Source organism: Gekko japonicus, unplaced genomic scaffold (assembly GCF_001447785.1).
Source record: "Gekko japonicus isolate JY-2015 unplaced genomic scaffold, Gekko_japonicus_V1.1 scaffold138, whole genome shotgun sequence".
Taxonomy (NCBI): Eukaryota; Metazoa; Chordata; class Lepidosauria; order Squamata; family Gekkonidae; genus Gekko; species Gekko japonicus.
Genome location: NW_015163096.1, coordinates 898,776 through 921,167, shown reverse-complemented (window position 1 = coordinate 921,167; position 22,392 = coordinate 898,776). Strand labels below are relative to the sequence as shown.

Genomic DNA, 22,392 nt, shown 5'->3' with positions numbered 1-22,392 from the left:
CTAAAGGGAAATGGTCCCTCCTACATGGAGCAGCTGCATCCTTATTGCCAGCCCCCAAATAGGCCTAATTCTGCAATGGCAGTGGGAAGGAGGATGACAGCAAAGAGCCGCAGCATCCCTAGAAGTGTGGGCAGTTATTCCTTTTATCCTGGGTTTAATTTAATTTAATGTGGCGAATGCATGAATACAAAATATACTATTGAGATTTTATCCATCAGCTAATGAAGCTTTTGAAACTTTACTGGAAAACTCAATGGGTTGGATTGTAGTCTAACTTACAGACCGATTCTGCAAAAGCAGTTGTTCCACCCTCGGTCTGCCGTTTTCCCCGGTTGTACTGCTCAATTTCCCATTATTTGCTGTGCGGCCACATTTTGACCCACATCTCCCCCCCGATTTCCCCCGCATCTTCTTGATCCTTATTTTTTAGGATCAAGAAGACTCGGGGGAAATCAGGGGGGGGAGATGCAGGTCAAAATGCGGCCATGCAGCAACTAGTGGAAAATTGAGCAGTACAGCCGGGGGAAACGACAGACTGAGGGCGAAACAACTGCTTTTGCAGAATCAGTCACAGTCTTTGCTGTTACTGCAGCCGTAAGGAACCTGTTCCTTCATCATTGTTTTTTTTCTTGAGGGTGCAACAATTTTACTACTCTAGGCATCTGAGGATGCGAAGTCTGTGAATGCAGTTGACACACACTGGGAGGACGCAGAACTTCCTTCCACAGCAGTCGTGTTTGATCCTCAGCCTTCCCCAAAGCTGATGGTGGATGTCACCAGATCCATACGATATAATTAAAACCATATCACTTTGTCTTGCCTTTATGTGGAAAGCACCTATACTGCCAGAACCTTATGAACATAGTATGTTCAGCCACATGTGATGGGCTTGAGCAAAGGAAAATAATTTCCTTACAAATCTCAAAGGTAGAAAGAGAAGTGAGCAAGAAGCTGTGACTCCTCTACCTTGCACTCCTCTTACTAGCCTAGCTCTAGAACATTCTGAATCAAGACGCGTATGTACTAAGATCACTGGTGTCTGTCCACAGAGATTGCAAAGAAGTGTGTGCCGTTTTGAATTCCTTTACAAATGGGGCACTGGAGATTAGGATTTCAGTTTGTGGGCAGGGGGAGTTTAGTGCGGTGCTCACTGTGGTCCTAGAGAATATAATCCAGGTATTCTTAATTCAATCTGTAAAATGCTGTATGCTTTCATGTTTTGCTAGTGATGTTTTAATTTTAAAAATTCTTTAACATAGTTAAATCACCATGGAAGTCCAGGGCTGCTATGCAGAGGCAGGCAATGGCAAACCACTTCTGCTTGTCTCTTGCCTTGATAACCCTATGAGATCACCATAAATCAGCTGCGACTTACTGGCACTTACATGCACATATATGACATATCATCCAGGGAAAATGCCCTTTTTTGGCTGATCAAAGGGCACAGCATTCAGTCTTTAGGCACACAGCCAAGAGTTCACAAAACAAGTTAGACAGAACTGCTCATCTCCGCCCCCTTTCATTGACTGTACCAGGAGCTTCTTCAAGAATAAGTTGAAGTAGATAATGCATCCAAATGTTGGCATCTGATCTAAAACCTCAGCTCTTAGATATCTATTCCAACTCCATTCTTGAGGGCTGGAACATTCCTTCTTGAAAGTACACTTAGCTGCCATTTCAAGACCAGACCCAGAAGGCAGGTTTCCATTCACCCAATTGTAGTGAAGACATTTTTCAGTAGCCTTACTAGGCTTTATCCATCTGTTTTGTCCTTTCCATGGATCTGCAGATTGTGCTTTCTGAGTTAATGACGTTAACTGCTATAGGCCACTGATTTTTGTGTCATGGCTGTTATTGAACAGTAGCAAGCAGCTGAGCCTGGGACAATCATGCAAATTGGGGGGAGGGGTAGTAAGTCACCCAGTAATTGCTGGAGGGCCTGATCCTGCTGAGTCTTCCCTTAAAGACCAAAATAGCCCAGGAAACGGCCCTGTCCCCTTCCTTGTCTTTTAGTGACAGAAACCAAGGCTTGAATTCTGGTAATACTGTTGTAGCTGCCTAGCAACAGCCACAGAGAACATTTGTTTCTTTAAAGCTACAGGTGCTGTTTCTATTATTTGGAGGGGGGAGTTGAACCCCAATTTTCTGTGAATCTGGGTCTTTTCTCAGGTTTCTAAAAGATATGTCATGTCTGTTCATGGCTTCAGTCTCCAGATTTAAGTATCCACTGAGTGTGGCCATGTTGAGAATGTTATATATTGCTGTTTTTGTGATGCTTTTCTGTTTTAAAAATCCAGTCTGCACTTCTCACTCCATGTTCACCAATAAACATATTAAAAATAGTCTGTCCAGATACCAATCCTTGATAAACTCCTCTAATTAATTCTCTCTGACATTATGAGATTGAAAAATTGGTATGGCCCTTTATGTTGTTTTGTATAGACAAAATAAAAATAACAGATCTTCTGTGTTGTTCATTTAGTTTAATTCAGTGTTAATAAACACATTTATTTTTTCAAAAATGTATCTATATAATTACATGCTAAGAAAGAACAGCCTCAGTGATAATCTGAAAATGGCAGTAATTATCTAATTATAATAGGTGATTTAGCTACATATTATATTACATAATACTTTCAATTATCAAAATAGTTCACCCCACTTGCTCTTCACGTATTTCCTGTGAATGGTAGATACAAGGAATACTTTGATATTCACTTTAAAATAAAGGCAGAAATGACATCGTTTCATTAATACTATACATAAATACTTTACTTTATTTCAGATACCGTGTTTGTCTTAGGGCAGAGTAATTTTTCATTGTCTTGCAGGATTAATAAAGGGAAGTGGGACCAGGGCTGTATGCTATGCTGCTGGTTGTTACTACATGAAAGATGGAAATATACATGCTAATGAAGGGAAACGTTCTGGTATCACCAAGCCTATCACCACATTGCACTTGTAATGGCAGCTGCAGCGGCCACAAATTCTGTAGTAGTTGGTAGTTCAAGCCCAAGTTGATATATTTGAGCATGCAGGGAGGATTGAGAGGAACTGTGACTGCTGCCAGCTGTAACATCTGAATTGAGCTTTGGTTTTCCCTTGTTTCCAGTTTGGTTGCAGCCAGAGGCACAAGCCCTTGAGCTCGAGCTGAAGCCTGTGGCTCATGGCCTGTGGACAAGGTGGCCTGCTGGATCCAGGACTGGACCAAGATACAGCTGGGAGGGATTGGTGCTTATTTTATTTAAATTATATTTTTCTACTGTTCCAAGCCACTTTGGTTCCCTTTGAGTAGAAGGATGATGATTAAATTTTTAAGCATATTGTTTCAAAGAATGTTCTCATAGAGTGAGATGTCTGGGCATTGTTATTATAGGGGCAGTGTCACTAGCAGCTCATGTAGTAGTCACTCATGATTCTTGTAGGGAGATTTTAAATGTGAGGTTGGAATGACTCAAAATTAATTGTCTTATATTGATGAGAGCAGGGTGTGAGACCTGGAAATCTGGCAAGACCATGAATATTTTCTCTGGTATACTCTGAAATTAAGTGATGGTTTAGCCAGGTGATTTTGGTCAGATCAATGTTCTAACACAGACCTTGAACTTGGGCCTGTAGACCATCATGATATGTTTCTGTAGGGTATGAATCTTAGAGAAAAGCCATTGTGTATCACCAGGTACTTCATTTGTAGTTCCAGGATAGGAAAACTTCATTTTGCAGCTTTTCTTTTCTCTATTAGGTTTTTGACTGCAAGGCAACTAGAGCCGAATTGTCTCTCTAATGCTATACAAGGGGTTTGCTGAACACGCAGTCAGTTCAAGTCTTCTCAGCATTTTTAGAAACCTTTCCATGATAAATATACCAATGTAAGGAACTGAAGCGAAAACTTGGCATTGTACCATCATATCAGTTAGTAACTTCTTGACAGAATTGAGTGTGCACATGAACAATCAGCTTACATCTTTTTTCTGGCCTTCGCACAGTTCTTCTTGTCACACAGCCCCTAATTGGGATTGATGTAATGTGAAGGCTCCAGCGGCTTTATATCCTATCAGAGACCAGGAAATGTCACTGAATGTTATCATTTTAGTTGCTCCCTGTGTTTTTGACAGAAAGAACAAGATAGAGATCATAAGAAAAGAAAGCTTCATGTTTGAAAGGTGCCAGAAATTCTGCCAGGATCAGGGTATGCCATGTGCATGCCCAGTTAGCAGACTTTGCTTGCATCTCTTGACATTATGACCAAAATGAATGATGCTGCAAAAATGCTAGGCCCGAAGCAGATAAGAACACTGCAGTAAAATTGAGTTCACTGTAGTGCACATGGCAGGCAAAATATGTTTCCAGGGGAAAAAAGGTTGGCTGTGCAGTCTGTTTCTCTACCCCACCCTATGTAGAAATGATCATCCAGTCAAAACAATTGACCTTTGGTGGAGAGAATTGACTAGCACAGCTCAGAAGAAATATAATGACAAATGCATTCTAGTATTGTTTCAGTACAGTTTAAAGAAAAGGCTACATTGGGATTTGTTGCCTTGTTGGACACTGTATTTTTTGCTGACATGGAATGTTGCTTTATATATTTAGCAGTAACTTCTCCCCTTTGCATCCAAAATAATTGCAATCATTGTCACTTTTTCTGCTATTCCTTTTGTTTGGTGATTTGGTATTAGGATTGTACAGTAAACCTGCGCAGTGGGAGAGATCAGGATCGCACCTTCTGTCCCCATTCATTCTGCCAGAGTATTGCTCATCAACATGGCCCCTGTGGGCACCATGCTGCCCCCGACACCTTTCCTGGTGCCCACCAAGTGTTTGTGCGTGGGGCCAGGTGGAGCTTTTGCCAGCAAGGCTTATGATTGGCCGTTGGAGATTTGATTGGCTGTGTAGATTCTTTAAATGGTTCTTTGGCAGCAGCTGCCACCACAGAACAAGGATCTTCACTATGTGACTGAAGGTAAGTGTGGCAGCCATTTTCTGGCTGACCACCTCCTGCATCAGCCATTTTCTGCCTGCATACATCACACTACGTCAGAATTCCAAAAATGCCCAGAGGCTTAAAAAGGTTGGGGACCCCTGAGCTAGAGGGACAGAACTTTACATACATACAGTTGCCTAATTTCATGTGCATAGATTCTGCTTCATCCTTCAACTGAATTTACAGGTTAGGAGCAGGGGGACAGTTGGCAAGGTCTCAGTGTTAAGTTTCATTGTGTTTATTGTATCTCTGTACAGTCTGTGGACTTAGAGGGGAGAACCTAACATTACACATTTTTAAAATTATACTTCAAGTTTCTCTCTCTTTGGTTTCTGGTACTTACACTGGCTACTGGGGCATTTTGAGCAGACACTCTAAACTTTTTCATACTTGCTGCTGAATAATCTTTAAGCCTCTATTAACTTATTTACATTACTGTGTTAGCCGCGACACTGGGTCTCTGTCTGAGTTATGATGGGGGAATTAGCTAAGAGACCATTTGCCTAATAGGTGTGCAAACTAGGGATCGTACTCCAACTATACCAGAGTAGGAAGCTTCTCGGAGCTACACAGACAACAGACAGGAAATGTCTTTTGTGAAATTTATTATAAATATAATCCTAATACATTCAGCTAATCAGTGGAATATCACACACACACACATACACACACACACACACCAGAGAGCTAGGAAATAAAGAGGTAAAGTGATCTTAAAGAGATCAGTGACAAAAGAGGGCGAAGCATTGAGAATGGGGCAGGTTTTATACCCACCTTCCAAAGAGAAGAGTCCGTGGTGAAGAGAAGCAGACTGCTTGGCTGGCAAGCACATCTGAAAAGACTCAAAAGACATGAGGGATCCAGCTGGTATGAGTCCCAGGAGACGGAACCAAAGATGGCTGGATTTCGAGTCCTGAAATAGGAAAATTGTGCCTTCAGGGCAGTGGGTACAATGGGGAAATGGTCTTTGATGGCCAGCGATGGCCGGTAATGGCTCTAGAGGGGTTTTGGACAAAAGAAGCCCAGATTGGGGAAAGAAAGCTTTTGTTATTAAAGCGTTGGGCAATTGCAGGGTCTTGGCTCCATTAATGGCTGGGTGTTCGATAGAACGAGAATGACAATAGGCTGTGGCCAGGGTGGTCCCAGTATTGACTTGCGGAGTCTGGAGGTGTGATTATGGGATGTAGAACTGGAATGCAGGTCTGTTGACACCCTTGGGGTGATGAGATTAAGACATTGACTTTTAAGATGATATGTGCCTGCAGTATCTGAAGCGATGGCTGATTGCATCAGTGAGACAGTCCTGAGCACATGGCTGGGCTAGTTGGCACTGCACAAAGAGAGGGCTGTGTTTGCCCGATGCCAACTTTTGCCATAACCTGGCATGGGTACACTCTTTACATGGCAAGCGGGGGCCTGCGCTAACAACTGTGTGTCTATAAACTGTCAGGATATATTTCTATACAACGTGCATCACATTGATAAGGGAAGAGTCCTTTGCAGAATACAGGCATTTGTGTCATAAATGATCATTCTAGCCAATGTAACATTTACACTGAGCATTATAAAGCAACTGCAGTGATAACATTTTTATACATGAAAGTTCCATGTGCCTGAGTACTTTTTCTGTGAAGGCCCAAGTGGGCATGGCATGCAGCCACATGCGCCTTTTCTCTAATGTTTAAAAACATCAGCAGTAGCCATGGGAGGTTGATGAGGTATAACAGGGGAGAACGTTTGCTTAACCCTTTTTTCTCAGACAGTTTTTCCACTCAGAAGCCCTAACACAGGGCTTGACAAGTCCCAGTCACCATGATGCTGAGAAATTTCATTGTGCTTAGGATTGTTAGGGGGATTTGGGGGGGGGGTTTCCAGGATGTCCCAGACATGATGATGACGCCCAGAAGTGACATCATCACACTGGGATGCTCTGGCTTGAGGGCAAAGTTGCCTTAAAACCAGAGAACTTTGGCCTAAACCAGAGCATCCCCATGTTCCGTCCCCGGCATGATGACGTCACTAGTAGGTGACATCATCACTTCGGGCATGTGGCTGTTTGGTGGGGTTTGAGATACTGGGGAGAAGTTAGGCTTTTTGTTGTGACAATGAAAACCCTTATACTTATTTATATATTACAACACTTTTCTCATAGCTTTAATAACATTATGAGAAACTCTGAAGATCTTAGTATTGGGATTTGTGTTAGCAGTAATTAGAAAATGTGGTCATTAAAATGCAAAATCGTGAAGCCTAAGAAATGAGTGTGTCTTCTAAAGTTTTGGGCTGGCTCTTACAGCCAAAGAAAATTTGTCTGCCCTTGCATGCCTCTTCCCCTTGTTTGTTTGTTTACATTGTACGCAGCAAGAAGTAAAGCAGCTTGAAGGGACTTTCCCTTGCCCTTTAAACCCTCCATTCAAACTTACAGTGAAGAAGAGTGCATGCACACAAAAGCTTATACTTAGAATTAAACTTTGTTGGTCTCAAAGGTGCCACTAGACTCCAACTTTGTTCTGTTGCACAGCTACCCTCCTGAACCAGTATTCAAAAATGTTTTTGGTTTTTAAAAAAGTGAGGGAAATGATATGTGCAGCTCTGTGTCTCATCTAGTTAGGAAGCTCTGACCTATTCCTTAATAAAGGGTCAATGTGGCAGAAGAGAAAGATTAGAAGGGTGACAGACTAGGGAAATTAGAAGGAAGCACTGTCTCTAGGTATTTGTCAGTGCAAAGCCAGGGAAGTGAAGAGTGTTGACAGGGCTCTTATTTGCCTTAGTCAGCTACGAGGCTCAGGCGCTTGACTGAAATGACTGAAATGAGTGAAGTTGTTTGTGCAAGTACAATAATAAAGGGGGGAAAATAAAAGATAAAGGAACAAAACTTTAAAAAGAATCTCCAAGACTGGTATATTTAACAAAATACAAGGGGGACATTGTAGAAATGAACTGGATGTATAATAAACAAAATAATAAAATGTTTTAAAATAAAAGCCTATGATAAAATTAGTAGCAAAATAATAGTAGCACATGGTTATGTGGTAAGTAAATTAATACTACAACATAGTAGCCCTCCTAAAATACCCACTGAGCTTCCTAAGTTATTTTAAGTGCTTAAAGCACTTTTCATTATTCCCTCTCAGATAATCCTCCTACTCTCTGTTCTTTACACCAGCAAAAGAAAATCAGATCATCCATCCCTTCAGCCCACTAGGTCCAATTTGTATAAGACTTTTTCTCTATGTTCCTTGATCAGGGATTGTACTGCACTCATTGGAGGTGGGGTCGGAGGAATGGATGTAATCTTTCCACACTTTTTGTTTAATACCTAATCTTGTGTGCAAAGAAACAAAGTATGTGTTCTTGTAACACCTTCCATACTGCCCCAAACAAGCGCCCTGTTGTCTCTGCTTGTACCATGTAGTTTGGTTCCTTGGGACCATCTTGTTTCTCAGGACTACTTATGTCATTCTAACTATCTCAGCACCCATCAATAAATTCTGGAATGTTTAGGTTCCTGTCTATACAGGAATCTCAGGAAGAGTATCCCTTTGCATTATGGTTGTGCGTGCACACAGTTTTGGGAGTCCAACATGGGGCTGAGACCATGTCTTGCCCAAGTTTCTATAGTCCTCTTTCTGTGTAGGTTTGGTGCCTCTGTGTAGCTGCTAGTTGTTTTATGTACTTTCACTTAGCTGGCACCATGTCAGCTTAGCATCTTTATCTTCTGTCTTGCCAAATTCTTGGCTACTCCAGCTGAAACCACAATTCCCCCTGAAAGTACTTTAAGAATAATTTAAATTAAGTTTACAAGTCCAGTAATTTATTCTTCTTTATCACAGTATGATGTCTTGTGGCAGCAGAGTCTTCTGGAATGGGTATTTTGATGTACACATCCATTTTTAAATAGCCCATCTCTGAGCAAAAATCTTCTTGCAATATTGAGACAGTTTATGTTGCTGGCACTTCCATTATCAGAATAGTTTGGTTAGATGTTCCCCAAAGAATGTCAACAGTGGCTTGTTGGCAACTGTCCTGCATGTTTCAGCCACTTATCACAGAAAATTATTGACTGGAATTAATTTTGTTCAAATATGGATGTCCAGAATCAGAAAAGAGTACTTTAGGCTTCTCAGGATTTACAAGGCTACATTTGGGGGGAGGGGGAGGAATAGCTGCTGTTGCTTGGGGAAACAGTTGTATGGTAGAAACTGTATGGTAGAAACTGTATGGTGAGCAGAATGGAAACCAAGCAGTTATAGCGTTACACTGTCCTTTTCTGTCGACTTCCCAAAGTCCTATAATAGAGGCCCAACTCACAAGGAGCATTTTCTTTTCATATTCTGATGATCAGTTTGGATAGGCTATGGCTTTCTGAAGGTTTTGTTACCAGTGAATTATTTGGCTTTGAACCTTTTTGCTTGGTAGCATGTCTTTTCCCTTCAGTGACTATCTCTTGCCCCCTGCAGACATATGGCTGAAGTGCTATCCTAGTCTTCAACAGGCATGTTTAGTAATCTGTTCCATGCTACATAATCGAAGAGAGCAGGAGTTAATTGGTTAAAATTAACCATGCCACTTTTTCTTTCCTTTTTTCCTAGGAATCCTTGTGAGCCACCAACATGTATTTTAGATTTGCTAAGAGACCGTACATATGCAAGGTCTCTGAATATTGGCATAACTAATCTGTGTTAAATGCTCCTGGAAAATTCACTCTTGCTTTAAAACATATGAAGTGTTTTGCTAGGTCATACCAAGGTGGTAGTCCACTGGAAATCTTTCAGTGGTCTACTGGCTTGTCTCATAGAGTTACATGAGGAGAAGACATTTGCTCTGCTGGTTCTGTGTTAACAGAAGGACCAGCCAGACTCTTCTTTGCAAGGTACAAAACAAGAAGGAACCATATTTTTCAGCATCCAGGAAAGTTCTATCAGTCATACTTTAAATATTGATATGGTCCCAATGATGTCAACTTGAAAAATGATTGTCATTCCCAACTCCCATTAAATTGGCTTTTAAAGCATTAAACAGCTTTACAGAACTAAAACTGGGAGGATTCTTTTTATTACAGTATGTCTTTAGAGAACTCTGCAGTCATATTTTCCAAATGAAACTATCACTGGAAAGATACAGCTTTTGAACATAAGAGTGCTGCTGTTCTCACATATATCTGGCAATATTATATGTTCTAATTATAAAGGATATTACATCATCCAGACTATTGTATTCCTTGCTGACATTTATCAGGATAATGAGATAAACAGTGTCAGCCTGGCTTAGATATTATTCTAGACCTCTTCTTGCTCCTCCCCAGTATTTCTTGATCTTCAAGGTTCTTTTAGAGTTCAGTATAGAGTGCTCATTCTCCAATACTGACTTATTGGCGTTATTCCTCAAAGCATGTGCCAAATCCAGCTATAAATTATCTGACTTTTAACCATCTGTGCTGATTTCGTAGCAGTGATCATTTTAACATAGGGATTAATAAATCTGGCTGCGGTATAGAGTTGGCAATGCTGGAAAAGCATTGAATTATTAGAAGTGGTAAGATCTCTACCGAATTAGGTGTACTTAATACTACGAGAAAGCTTTTAGAGGGAAGCAGAAGGAAGCGATGAAAGCTAGATTGCTTGAACTAGCTGAAGACTGACTGAAAACTATTCAGTATGTAATAAAATATAATGAAATTATACTAAGGAAAGGAGATTGACCCTGCCATCCTAAACAGAATTATGCTCTCCTAAATCCATTGAAATCAGTGGGTTTAGAGAAGTGTAATTCTGTTTAGGATAGCACCATGAGGGCTTTTTACTCACTGTCCTACGTGGGTTTACACAGGACCATGTACACTTAAGAAAATAATTCCAGCATATGCTTTGCTGTGGCTTCATTGGTAAGCAATTCAAGTTTATTTATTTTATTCAGTTTGTACCCCGCCTCCCTGGGTCTGTGTTTATTGTAGGTCTGTGCATACTGGGATTAGAAGGACATCAAGATTAGATGGGATGTCTCCTGAGCAGACTTGAATGGTGGCAAGTCACATTTTATAATTTAAGTGAGGTGGCATGGCCCCTGCTGAAACCTTTCCTGGTGCCTTCCAGGTGTTTTTAGAAAGTGGTCAGGACCAGGTGGGCTGTTGGATTTCTGATTGACCACTGGAGATCTGATTGGCTGTGCAGGTTTTTTGGAAGTTGCTTTGGGAGGAGCTGCTGTCACAGCACAAGGACCTTCAGTGCACTACTGTAGGCAAGCTGGGTATATGCAAAAAAAAAAATATTAAACAATGTTCTGACATTTTAATTGGGATATTTGGTTAATATAGCAGAGTTTTTCCCAGTCTTAGAAGCGTGATACTGAATGCAGTAAATAAATCTCCCAAGAAGTATATTGCAAAAAGATAAACTTACATTTATTCAAGTAGATCCAGTTCACATTCAGGTTGTAGTCAAAAGGAGAGAGAGAAGCTTAATCTAAAGAATACTTTCCCTGTCACAAATGGCCAACTTATCCAACATCATGTGTGCAGGGGTATGACAGCATTTTATCTACAGCAGAGACCTGCAGAGACACATGTCTCCATGGAAGGCCGTGTGCAGAGAGTGAGAGGGCAAGCGAGGGAGAGAGAGAGGAGGGGTCAGAGGGGGAAGCTTCCAGGTTAAGACAAAGAGAGGCATCCCATTCAAGGAGATAACACCTATACACACTTAGAGTGATGTATATTCAACTTGTCCCACAGGCCTTGGTTTTTGTCTCTTGGTAGGGGTAGGTAAATAGGTCTGCTGTCATTTTTTCAGTGGGGCAGTAGTGTAGCTTGACAACTCCTTGCCTCTGCAGGACTCTTGCATACTGGTTCCTAATTCCAATATGCTTTGTCCGTGCATTGTTCCCTTCTGAAGAAGAGAGGGCTATGCAACTCTGGTTATCCTCTAGCAGTTGAACTGGCAAAGGTTCCATACTTTTAGTAAAAAAAATTGGGGGAAACTCCTTAATACTAAAATCCTACAGTCAGTAACATCTCTAATTCTCTGCATGTTTCAGAAGTGGATACAAATTCTGATTTAGTAGATGAGTGAGCAACAATTTCTTGTTTACGACTTGCCCAATTTATAACATCACCCCCACAGAAAACCACATAACTGGCCCTGACCTGGATAGCCCAGACAAGCCTGATCTCGTCAGATCTTGGAAGCTAAGCCGGGCCAACCCTGGCAAGTATTTGGATGGGAGACCTCCAGAGAATACCAGGGCTGGGAGGCCAGAGGCAGGCTACCAATCCACTTCTCTGAACATCCTCTGCACCCCAGTAGGAGTCACAGAGGTTGACATGACTTCTAGGCATGGACACACACAGGCACACACACACACAAATGCAAAAATACCAAGAAAAGAAAACTACTGCTAGGGGATCTTAGGTCTGATCTTTCTGCAGCTCAGTCTGCATCAACATATCCCAACACTGTGGGGTTATTAGTTGCTGGCAGTCTCAGTTTAAAGTGTACAGTACCCTTTAAGTACCTCGTTACCCTTTTAACTGCAGTCCAATCTTCCAATCCTTTGTGGTGGGTGTACTAACCTTTCTGGATAATATACTTACAGCAGTTGCAATGTCATGTCTTGTTGACATCGCTAAGTATAGAAGCTTGCCTATGGCAGCTCTGTAGTTATTGCTATCTGACATTGTTCATTGGATACCTTTTCTTTGTAGAAGCCTAATTCCATTGGTGTGTGAATTGGATTAACACCTTCCATTCCCAGGCTTTGCAATAGTTCCACTGTTTTCTGCTTTTGACTAAGATGGTAGCTTCCGTCTTGTTCCCATTCAGTCCTTAGGTAGTTCAGTGAGAGTCTAATGTGTTATTCTTATGCAGTGCATAAACTTCTTGTTCTACTTTCTTCCACTTTGTGCTGTATGAAATATGCAATAATTAAATTGCTTTCTTTGGGAGAAATCCTTCTGTCTTTGTGTTCGAGTGTGAGGTTGGTTGCTGGTGCTGGCATTTACATTTCTATTGAATGCACTCCCTCTGGAAATTACCTGCCTTATTACAATTGAAGCAGCGAAGGACATTTATTTTGTCTTTGGAATTGGGCTTTCTGTGGTCAGTTGACTTAGTTCCTGCCCCCCTTGACCTGGCCTCTTGGACCATGTAACGTGGGTCATTCTTGCTTTTGTGCTGCTCATGATAGCCCTTTTGTTTACGGTACTCAGCTTTTATCGGTCCCAAAATGCCTTCCAACTTAGAATCTTTCCCATTAAATGTTGAAATGAACGCAGAATAAGAAATAGTCCAATTTTTAAATCCTCATCCATCACTTTACCAGCAGTTGCAAGCTTATCAATTAGTTTTAATAATGTTTCTATATGGATTTTTGCATTTCCACTTTCTTGTAGACTAATTGATAAAAGTCCTCTAAACAAAAAATCTTGCTAGCCTGGTCTTGCTCTCCGTAGTAAGACATAGGGAGGGGAAAACAAATGTGACACAAAAACTTTAATCTCACTATTTTGGTTCTTGCTCTCCATAGACCTTTCTTAAGGCCTCAGTCATCCCTTTTGCAGTATATTGTCCTTTTATGTACACCAGTTGGGAATTAGCCAGTATATTACATATCAGATTTTGTGCTTTATCATCTGTATTCTCCCATCACATTATCTAATTTTCAAACCCTGAAGGTCATGGAGCAGTTAATTAAAAATTAGCTTTTTCCTTCTTAAGCTGGTGCTCAATTCTAAAAGGCTTTTTTTTTAATAGTTTATTTTCATTTTTCCATATTATATAAACATACATACATCTAAAAAGCTATGCATTGAAATTATCTCAGCTAAGTTTTTCTAGGATTGCATATTGTTGTACATAGTTTAGCAATTCAAAAAAAAGGAGAGGGGGAAGTTTCTTTCTGCACTTAGAGCTCGGGACCAGCTGTTAAGTAAATTCCCTGTATCTTTTATTCTTGTCTGCAGGCAGTGAAGCCTTGTAATCGCTCAAGCAAGAGAAACACAAACAAATGCGATTTTGAAGTTAGCTCAGTTCCTGCAGCAGTCATTAGTGGTTGGCTCCACCTCCTGTGGCAGCCATTTTGTAGTTGTGCCCATCACAATGTGTCAGAATTCCAAGAGGCTAACAGGCTCAAACGGTTGAGGACCCCTGACTTCAGCCTTGTAACCAACAACCTGGATTTTTGTTCAAATCATTGTTCTTTGTATTAAGTAGTTCCACATTACAATATCCATTGTTTACCATCCCTAGAAGTACTTTAAATCCATAGCAAATGATTGATTTTCTGTAGAGTTTGGTGTTTATAGGGTTGCCAGCTCTGGACTGGGAAATACCTGGAGATTTGGAGAGTGGTGCTTGAGGAGGGCAGAGTTTTGGAAGGGGAAGGGGAGGGACTTCAATGGGATATAAATGCCATAGAGTCCACCTTCCAAAGCAGACATTTTCTCCAGGTCAACTGATCTCTGTTGCCTGGAGATCAGTTGTAATCCCAGAAGATCTCTAGCCACCACCTGGAGGTTGAGAACCCTAGGTGGTTAGAAGATTGAACAAGGATCGGAGAGTTCTGTGTTGAAACTTCCATACTGCCTTGAAATTTCATGGGTCATTCTGGGCCAGTCACACACTCTCTTTTAACACACTTCACAGGGTTGTTGTGAAGATAAAATGGGGATGGGAGAACCTTGTATGTTGCCCTGAGCTGCTTGGAAGAATGGTTGGGATATTCAGAGTGAGTTATAAGGCAAGAAGGGAGGGAAGGAGGTTGAGCGAAGTCAGTGACTTCCTCATAATGAGCAGAAACTTCTTGAGAATACTTGCCATGTCCAAGTCTCTGCACATTAATGAATTGGTAGCATCAGAAAATCACTCTAGAGAGTGGCAGAGAATGCTGAGCCTAGGGTAGTGAACTCTGGGTTCGGAGACAACTGGAGCTTGGGGGTGGCAGGGTTTGTGGAGTACCTCAGTTGAGTATAACACCATGGAGCCCATCCTCCAAAGCAGCCATTTTCTCCAGAGGAACTTATCTCTGTAGTCTTGAGATAAGTTGTAAGTCCAGGAGAGCTCCAAGCCCCACCTGGAGTTTGGCAACCATAGCGGGGGCAGCAGAGAAGGCTGGGCCGGCTGAGAAGCCCTGTCAAGTCGGCTGGTGGAGAAGGCAGGGCAGGCAGGCCAGAAAAAGGTGGTAGGCTGGGGGGAAAAAGGCACCAGTGCAGTTGATTTACACCATTGTCACTGATATCATCAGCGAGTGCAATTTCAGCTGCAGGATAGGATAGGCCACAGCTACTCAATCAGCCCAGCCTGGCCCCAGCACAAAGGGCCCAAGCCCCAATGGCTGAAAGAGGTGCCGGTATGCTGTACCGGCACATACTGACACAAAAAAGTCCTGCGTATGTGTATGGTTAGGGTTACAGTTTATAAAATGCATATATATTGATGTGGTTGATATGAATTATATATACACACTCACAGACATTTATATATTAGAGAGAGAGAGAGAGAGAGAGAGAGAGGAGGGAAGGCAGCGTGATATAGCCTGATCTCAGAAGCTAAGCAAGGTTGGTAACTGGAAGGGAGACTGCCAAAAGAAATCTGCAGGGTCAGCCATGGTCAGTACTTGGATAGGAAACCAGCAAGGAAGGCCAGGGTTGATATGCAGAGGAAGGCAACGGCAAACCACTTCTGCTTCTCACTTCCCTTGAAAGCCCCTTGCTAGGATTGTCACAAGAAGTCAGCTACAGCTTGACAGCACTACACACACACAAATGCACACATTTGCCACTGTCTTAAGCATAAGCATGATGGAGCAGGCTTTAAGACTGCTGAGTGATTTTTCTGCATTGCATTGAGCTCCAAAGGGTCCGCTGAAGGTCACAGGCTCTAATGATTGTTCTGTAATTGTAGCTCAGCTGTGGGACATGTTGGGGGTGGAGGTAAGGACATGGGAAATAGCAATGGCTTTTGCCTTAACTTGATAGTGCAATTTATAGCTGGCCTTGAAATCAGATGATACTTTGAAAACCACTTAAAGTTCCATGATGGATTGTGACTCTTAATTTTCTCCTTTGGTGTGTGAACTTGAACCAAAGCCATGGAACTGGCTCAAACTCAGTAAGCATGCCTGCAAAGCTATAACTGAGGGGAGGAAACTGTACTGAGAATTCTTACTTTAATAGCTGCTTCATCTAAGAAATCATACTCAGTCTGACTTATTTCCTCTTGGTATGAGATCATGGTTTGAACAGAACTGGACAGTGAAAAGAGAAACATCCTAACTCATTGAGTACCTTTTTGTCATATATTGAAATTATAAAAATGAAAATGATTTGTTATGTAGCACAGGTCATGACATGAAATGTGGATAAGTAATGTTTACCAGAATAAATATATGATTTTATATACTCATTGGAAGAGATTCACACACTGTGAGTGGTTACCTGCATTAATGGCCACAGACTAAAAGAACACAAAGCTTCCATAAACACAGCTTTGAAGATTAGATCCTGCAGTAACTAAGGTTCCTCCTTTTACCCCTTGTGTGAGAGGGGAAGAGCAGTCAGTTATGGCCCACATTCATCACACCTCTCAGTTTGATAGTGCTGGACATGAATGCGGGGTTGTTGTCATTTGCCATGCTTCTTCCCCTCCCCCCTTCCCTCATGCATGGAAGGCTCCCTGATTTGAGAAATAGTGGATCAAACTCCAATTTGCCTAGGGATGCCAGACCCCCTGGTGGGGTCAGGGGTTCCCCACTGTCAGGCCCCACCTCTCCGCTGCAGTGCTGATCAGCTGACCGGCAGGGAGAATTACCCCCCAAAAAGGGAGGAACACCGGACATTTCAATGACATGCCTATATGAATTCAACAATACCTGAAAGTGACGTAGGCACATTGGGGCAACGCTCTGGTTTTTGGGCAAAAACTGTATGGTAGGAGCAACTTCTACCACGGAGGTTTCACCCCAAAACCAGTGTCACCCCAATGCCCCTGATGTACGTATTTCACTTCTGGGTCATGTCGAAGTCACACGGGCACATCGCTGAAACACAGAATAAACTCCCAGTAAGCTCACCACCACCCCATCCCCTGCTGGCTGCCCAGAGGGACCTGGCAACCCTAGATTTATGTCATCTGAATGCAGGCATCTGGCAACTGCTGTTTTTTTCTTCCTTTCAAACCAGGATTGATCTGAACACCTGAACACTATGAAGTCAGTCTTGTTCACTCAGATTGGCAGCAGCTCTCCAGGGTCTCAGACTGGAGGTCTGTCATATCCTCCCCTCGCCCAGTTTAGAATCTCAGTTTATGGGAAGGTAATGCAATACAATTGCTCAGATATCTGAGTTTGATTTCAAGGCTTTCCAAACCAGGGAGCCACCTGTCGTGCTCTCCATGTGAGGGGACACATGACCCTCAGCAAACAAGCTATGTTTGTGCCTATTCCAAACAAGCAGAGGTTTGCCATGGTGCCTGAATAAAGCCTATGTGTGTGTTGGTCTGTTTGTCAATGTAAATCTTTTTTTTAGAACAAATTTTTATTAGGATAATACACATTTCACATATATCACATTTCTTTTATATCCCTTTCTCTCTATCTCCCCACCCTTTTGTTGGCTTCCCACAGCTTTCCAACCACCAGTTCATTTATTGTATTTTCATATACTTATAAACCATTATTACATAACTATAGGTAACTTATATTCCAATTCTACCTTTAGTCGTCTCATTCTATTCTATTTCTATAATTTCAATAATTTTCAAAGCAAACCAAATTGTCTTTCACATCCCAGTAATTCTCTAAGTAGTCCTTAAAATATTTCCAATCTGCAAAGAATTCTTCTGCTTCCAGCTCCTTAAGTTTCCTTGTTAGTTTGTCCATTTCAGCCATAAAAAGTAACTTCTTTATCCATTCTCCAACCTCTGGAATTCTATCTTGTTTCCAACTTTGGGCATATAACATTCTTGCTGCTGTTATCATAAACCACATTAATGTCCTCTTTGCCAGATTAACTTCTTCCATTTTTAAGCCCAACAATAATATTTCTGGTTCTTTTTTAAATTTACATTTCACTATTTTCTCCATCTCCCCATGTATATTAGTCCAAAATAATTTTGCTTTCTCACAACTCCACCACATATGGTAAAATGAACCTTCAACTTTTTTACATTTCCAATATTTGTTTGAAATATTACAATTCATATTAGCAATCTTTTTTGGCGTCATATACCATCTGTACATCATCTTATAGCAATTTTCTTTCAAATTAGTACATGTTGATATTTTCATTGCATTTTTCCATAAAAACTCCCATGAGGACATAGATATTTCTAGTTGTAGTATAAAGGCATTCTCACTGCAGCTACACATGCTAGCAGTTCAGGGTATTTTGAAAGTATTGCAAGTAATATTCGCTCGTGACAGAGATTTGCTGCAGCAAAGCTGTAAATTTAAGACTGAAAGTATAATAATATTTTATTTTAGAGTGTAATTAAACAGCCATAACAAAATATAGCAAAAACAAATATAAAATATCATGATGTGAATATTGCTTCACAATGTTTGCCAACTTTTGTTAGCTGTTTGGGGATTTTAGCAGCCTGAATAGTCCAGTTTAGCTGTTCTTCTTATATAATGATGCTTAAAAAAACCATCTGCCTTCACTTTTTCATACCACAGATAAGCATGCCATCCAAATCTGCAATCATGCCCTTCCAATGCCAATAGTTTTTTGTTTTCCAACATAATCCATTGTCTTAACCAAACAAGACACGCTGCATCATGATACAATCTAAAGTTCGGAAGTTGAAAACCCCCTCTCTCTTTCGCATCACACAGAATTTTCATCTTAATCCTTGGCTTCTTACCTGACCATATAAACTTTGAAACCTCTTTTTGCCAGGAGTCAAATGTTTTTACTCCTTTCACTATTGGAATTGTCTGAAATAAAAACATCAATCGCGGTAATATGTTCATTTTAACCACTGATATTCTACCCAACAGTGACAAGTTCAGCGTATTCCACTTTTTAATGTCCAGTTGTATTTTCGGCCACAGCTTTTCATAATTATTTTTATAAAGATCAATATTTTTCATTGTCAACTCAATACCCAAGTATTTTGTTTTCTTCACTACTTCACACTGTATCAACTCTTGTAGTTCTTTTTGCTTTGTCTCATTCATATTTTTGCACATAACTTTCGATTTGTTTTTATTAACATAAAAGCCTGCCAAGTCTCCAAACTCTTTTATTCTTTCCATTAATATTGGTAAATACTTTATCGGATCTTCAACCATAAACATTACATCATCCGCAAAGGCTCTATATTTATAAGAAAATTCCTTATTTGTCAGGCCTTTAATTTCTTTATCTTCTTTTATCTGTCGAAGTAATACTTCCAGTATCCATATAAATAGCAATGGAGACAATGGACAACCTTGTCTGGTCCCTTTTTGCACTTTGAAATAGTCCGTCGTTTCATTGTTAATCTTGACTGAAATATTTTGCTATGGAATCCTTTAAGGTAAGAGTCATCTCAGTTTCATTGTGTTTTACAGCTGCATGCTTGCTATTAAGGCCTTTCAAAAGCAGGAGAACCTGCTATTTTCTTTCCTGCAATGCATACTGTAATCTGTCAGGGGACATTATTTGTAAGTAGCCAAAATAATAGCACAGGTATCATCATTCAGGAAGATTAAAGGGTTTTTGAGAAGGATAAATAATATGCATCGGTTCATGTTGTGTTGCGCTGTTGCACTGGGTCAGGAAAAGCATCTACCCTGCAGTTGTGTTCATGAAACTACCCTAATAGAATTTTGAATCTCTTAAACTACAATCCTATATTTACTTGTTTGAAAATATCCTATTGTACTTAATGAGCCTTACTTCTAGATAAACATTCACAGGATTATACTATTGATGAATTAAAGTGAGATTGGATATTTAGCAAGCTTTTGCTTCCTGTTTACTCAGACAGTTGATTTACTTTTCAGATACAACGCTAGCCTCTGATATTTATGAATTTTTCAAATATGGTTTTGTTTTGCCTGTTCATGAAGATTATTAAATGGAGAACATTTATAGACTAGTAATGCAGGGGACTGGATAGGAATGAGGGGAGATATAGATCTGTTATATCAAACCCAGCTTTAAGGTTCAGTGATCTGGCAAGTCATGTCCTGCCTTGAAGCCAGATGAAAATTCAAGATGATGAGTGTTTCGTGGCTCCTTATGCTGACCTGACTGTATATATTAAGTCTACGTGGAAAGGTCAGTATTGTATTCTCTCTCACATTCCAGCGTTAGAGGAGACAGCAAGATTTCTAAGAAAGAATTTCCAGTTGGCTGCTTTCTCACTTATGAAAACAAACAGAATGCATATTACCCATAATTCAAGTTGCAAACACCTGAATTCACAGTTGCTTTTTTCACATGGTAGGAAACTGTGACTGCTGGATTCATGGAGAAGGGATTGTACTTGCTGACTATGTTCCCGATATCGACACATTCACAGACTTTGAGCACACAGTGCTGATGCACAAATATTGTTGATATAGTTTAGAGTGCATTATGTTGCTGCAAGGAGCAGAGGAGAGGTCTCTCTTCCTCATTTTATACTCACAAAATCTTGTGAGGCAGGTTAGGCTGAGAGAGGGGCAGGCAGGCAGGCAGGCAGGTTCAGGGATACCCTCTGAGCTTCATTGCTGAGTGAGAATTTAAATTCAGGTCTCTCCATTCCTGGTTCAGCACTCTAAGCACTCTAAGACATATATTCTCCAGGGACGTTCCTTATCCCTGCCATCTGTCCTTAAGAAAATCAATGTGTGTATTTTGGCTTTAGTTTTGCCTTTGGGGTGCAGTTTTAAAATTCCATAAAATTAGTTGCTAGATTTGTCCATTCTTCAGGTTTTATCTCTCTACCCCACATCTGTAGTGCTATGAGGCAACATCAGGGAAAGGTCTTGGCCTCTGTGTCCCATCTATAGACCCTTCAGGGAAACTGGTTGGCTGCCCTGTGAAGCAGCTTGCTGGATTAGATGGACCACAGATCTTGCAGACCGATTTGAGCCTTTTGCAAAGTATGTGGGGGGGCATGTAATAGAATGAAGATATCATAAGTGCATTCCTGTTTTCTTCTGAGAAACGTTGGAGAGCATACACACATAGTTTCCATGTATACAGAGCCTAGGCATGGAGTTTGGTTGGAGCAAGGACTGCTGGCACTATCCTAGAGTCATAGAATCATAGAGTTGGAAGGGGCCATACAGGCCATCTAGTTCAGCAACCTGCTCAATACAGGATCAGCCTAGAGTACCCCAGCAAGTGTTCGTTCAGCCACTGCTTGAAGACTGCCAATGAAGAGGAGTTCACCACCTCTTTGAGCACTCTTGGGTGCACACCATCTGGTCCTTGGGATTTATACTCATCCAGTGCAGCCAGGTGCCTCTCAACAACCTTTCTGTCTATGTCAACCAGCAGCGCGGACACCATGCCTTGTCTACTACCATCTTTAGATTGGCCTGTTCTCTTCTTCAGGGAAAAAACAGAGGCAAAATGGGCATTGGGCCTTTCTGCTTTCTCTCTGTCCTCTGGTAGAGTTTCTCCATTTTCACCCAACAGTGGGCCTATTTTCCCTTTTACCTTGTGTTTGTGCCTCACATATCTGGGGGGGAAATTCTTGTAGTGAGCCTCCCTGGCCAGCTTCAGCTCAATCTGAGATTTGGCCTTTCTGATAGATGACTTTCAGTGCCTAGCAACACAGAGATACTCTTTAGAGTAAAGTTGTCAAACTCATTTGTTACGAGGGCCAGATTTACATAAATATCACTTTGTTGGGTTGGGCCATGTGTGCCATAAAATGTAACACAAGATACCAAAGATATAGACTTTATAAAGATTATTTCAGATGCCAAATGGCAATAGCAGGCATGATTGGATTAGTTTTGATATGCAGAGGGGTGGAGATATCAGCATTAGTGTGATATACAGAGGCATGGAGATTGGTGAGTGACAGAGAGGGGGAGGGGTTTTGGAATGGATGCTGTGTGGATGATTGGAATGTCTATCTGGTGTGTCTGTTAGGTATGACAGTTGAGTGAAACAGTTGATGAGTTAGTCAACTAATCCAATCATGGAGATATCAGCATTGGTAATGAGACAGGAAACCTAGGTCTCAATTTGGTACAGGAGGATTCAGTCCAGGAGGATGCAAAGAATAAATGAAAATAAGTCTGAAGAAGCAGTAACTCACAAAAACACATAACCTACCACAATTTTGTTAGTCTTTACAGGAGTCTTTTCCTCACTATACCTGGAATAAAACATGTTTGGATCTAAGCATTGGTCGGTCTCTCTCTCTCTCTCTCTCTCTCTCTCTCTCTCTCTCTCTCTCTCTCTCTCTCTCTCTCTCTCTCGCTCTATACTC

At 41.1% G+C, this 22,392-nt stretch overlaps 1 protein-coding gene across 1 annotated transcript in view; it reads left to right on the top strand.

Moving 5' to 3' along the window:
• Positions 1–22,392, top strand: part of MTCL1 (microtubule crosslinking factor 1) — a 124,070-nt gene that overhangs the window by 33,226 nt on the left and 68,452 nt on the right. Inside the window, exon 4 of the mRNA XM_015406597.1 lies at positions 20,902–21,046. Within this exon, the coding sequence (XP_015262083.1) occupies positions 20,902–21,046 (145 nt within the window). The remainder of the gene's footprint in view (positions 1–20,901; positions 21,047–22,392) is intronic.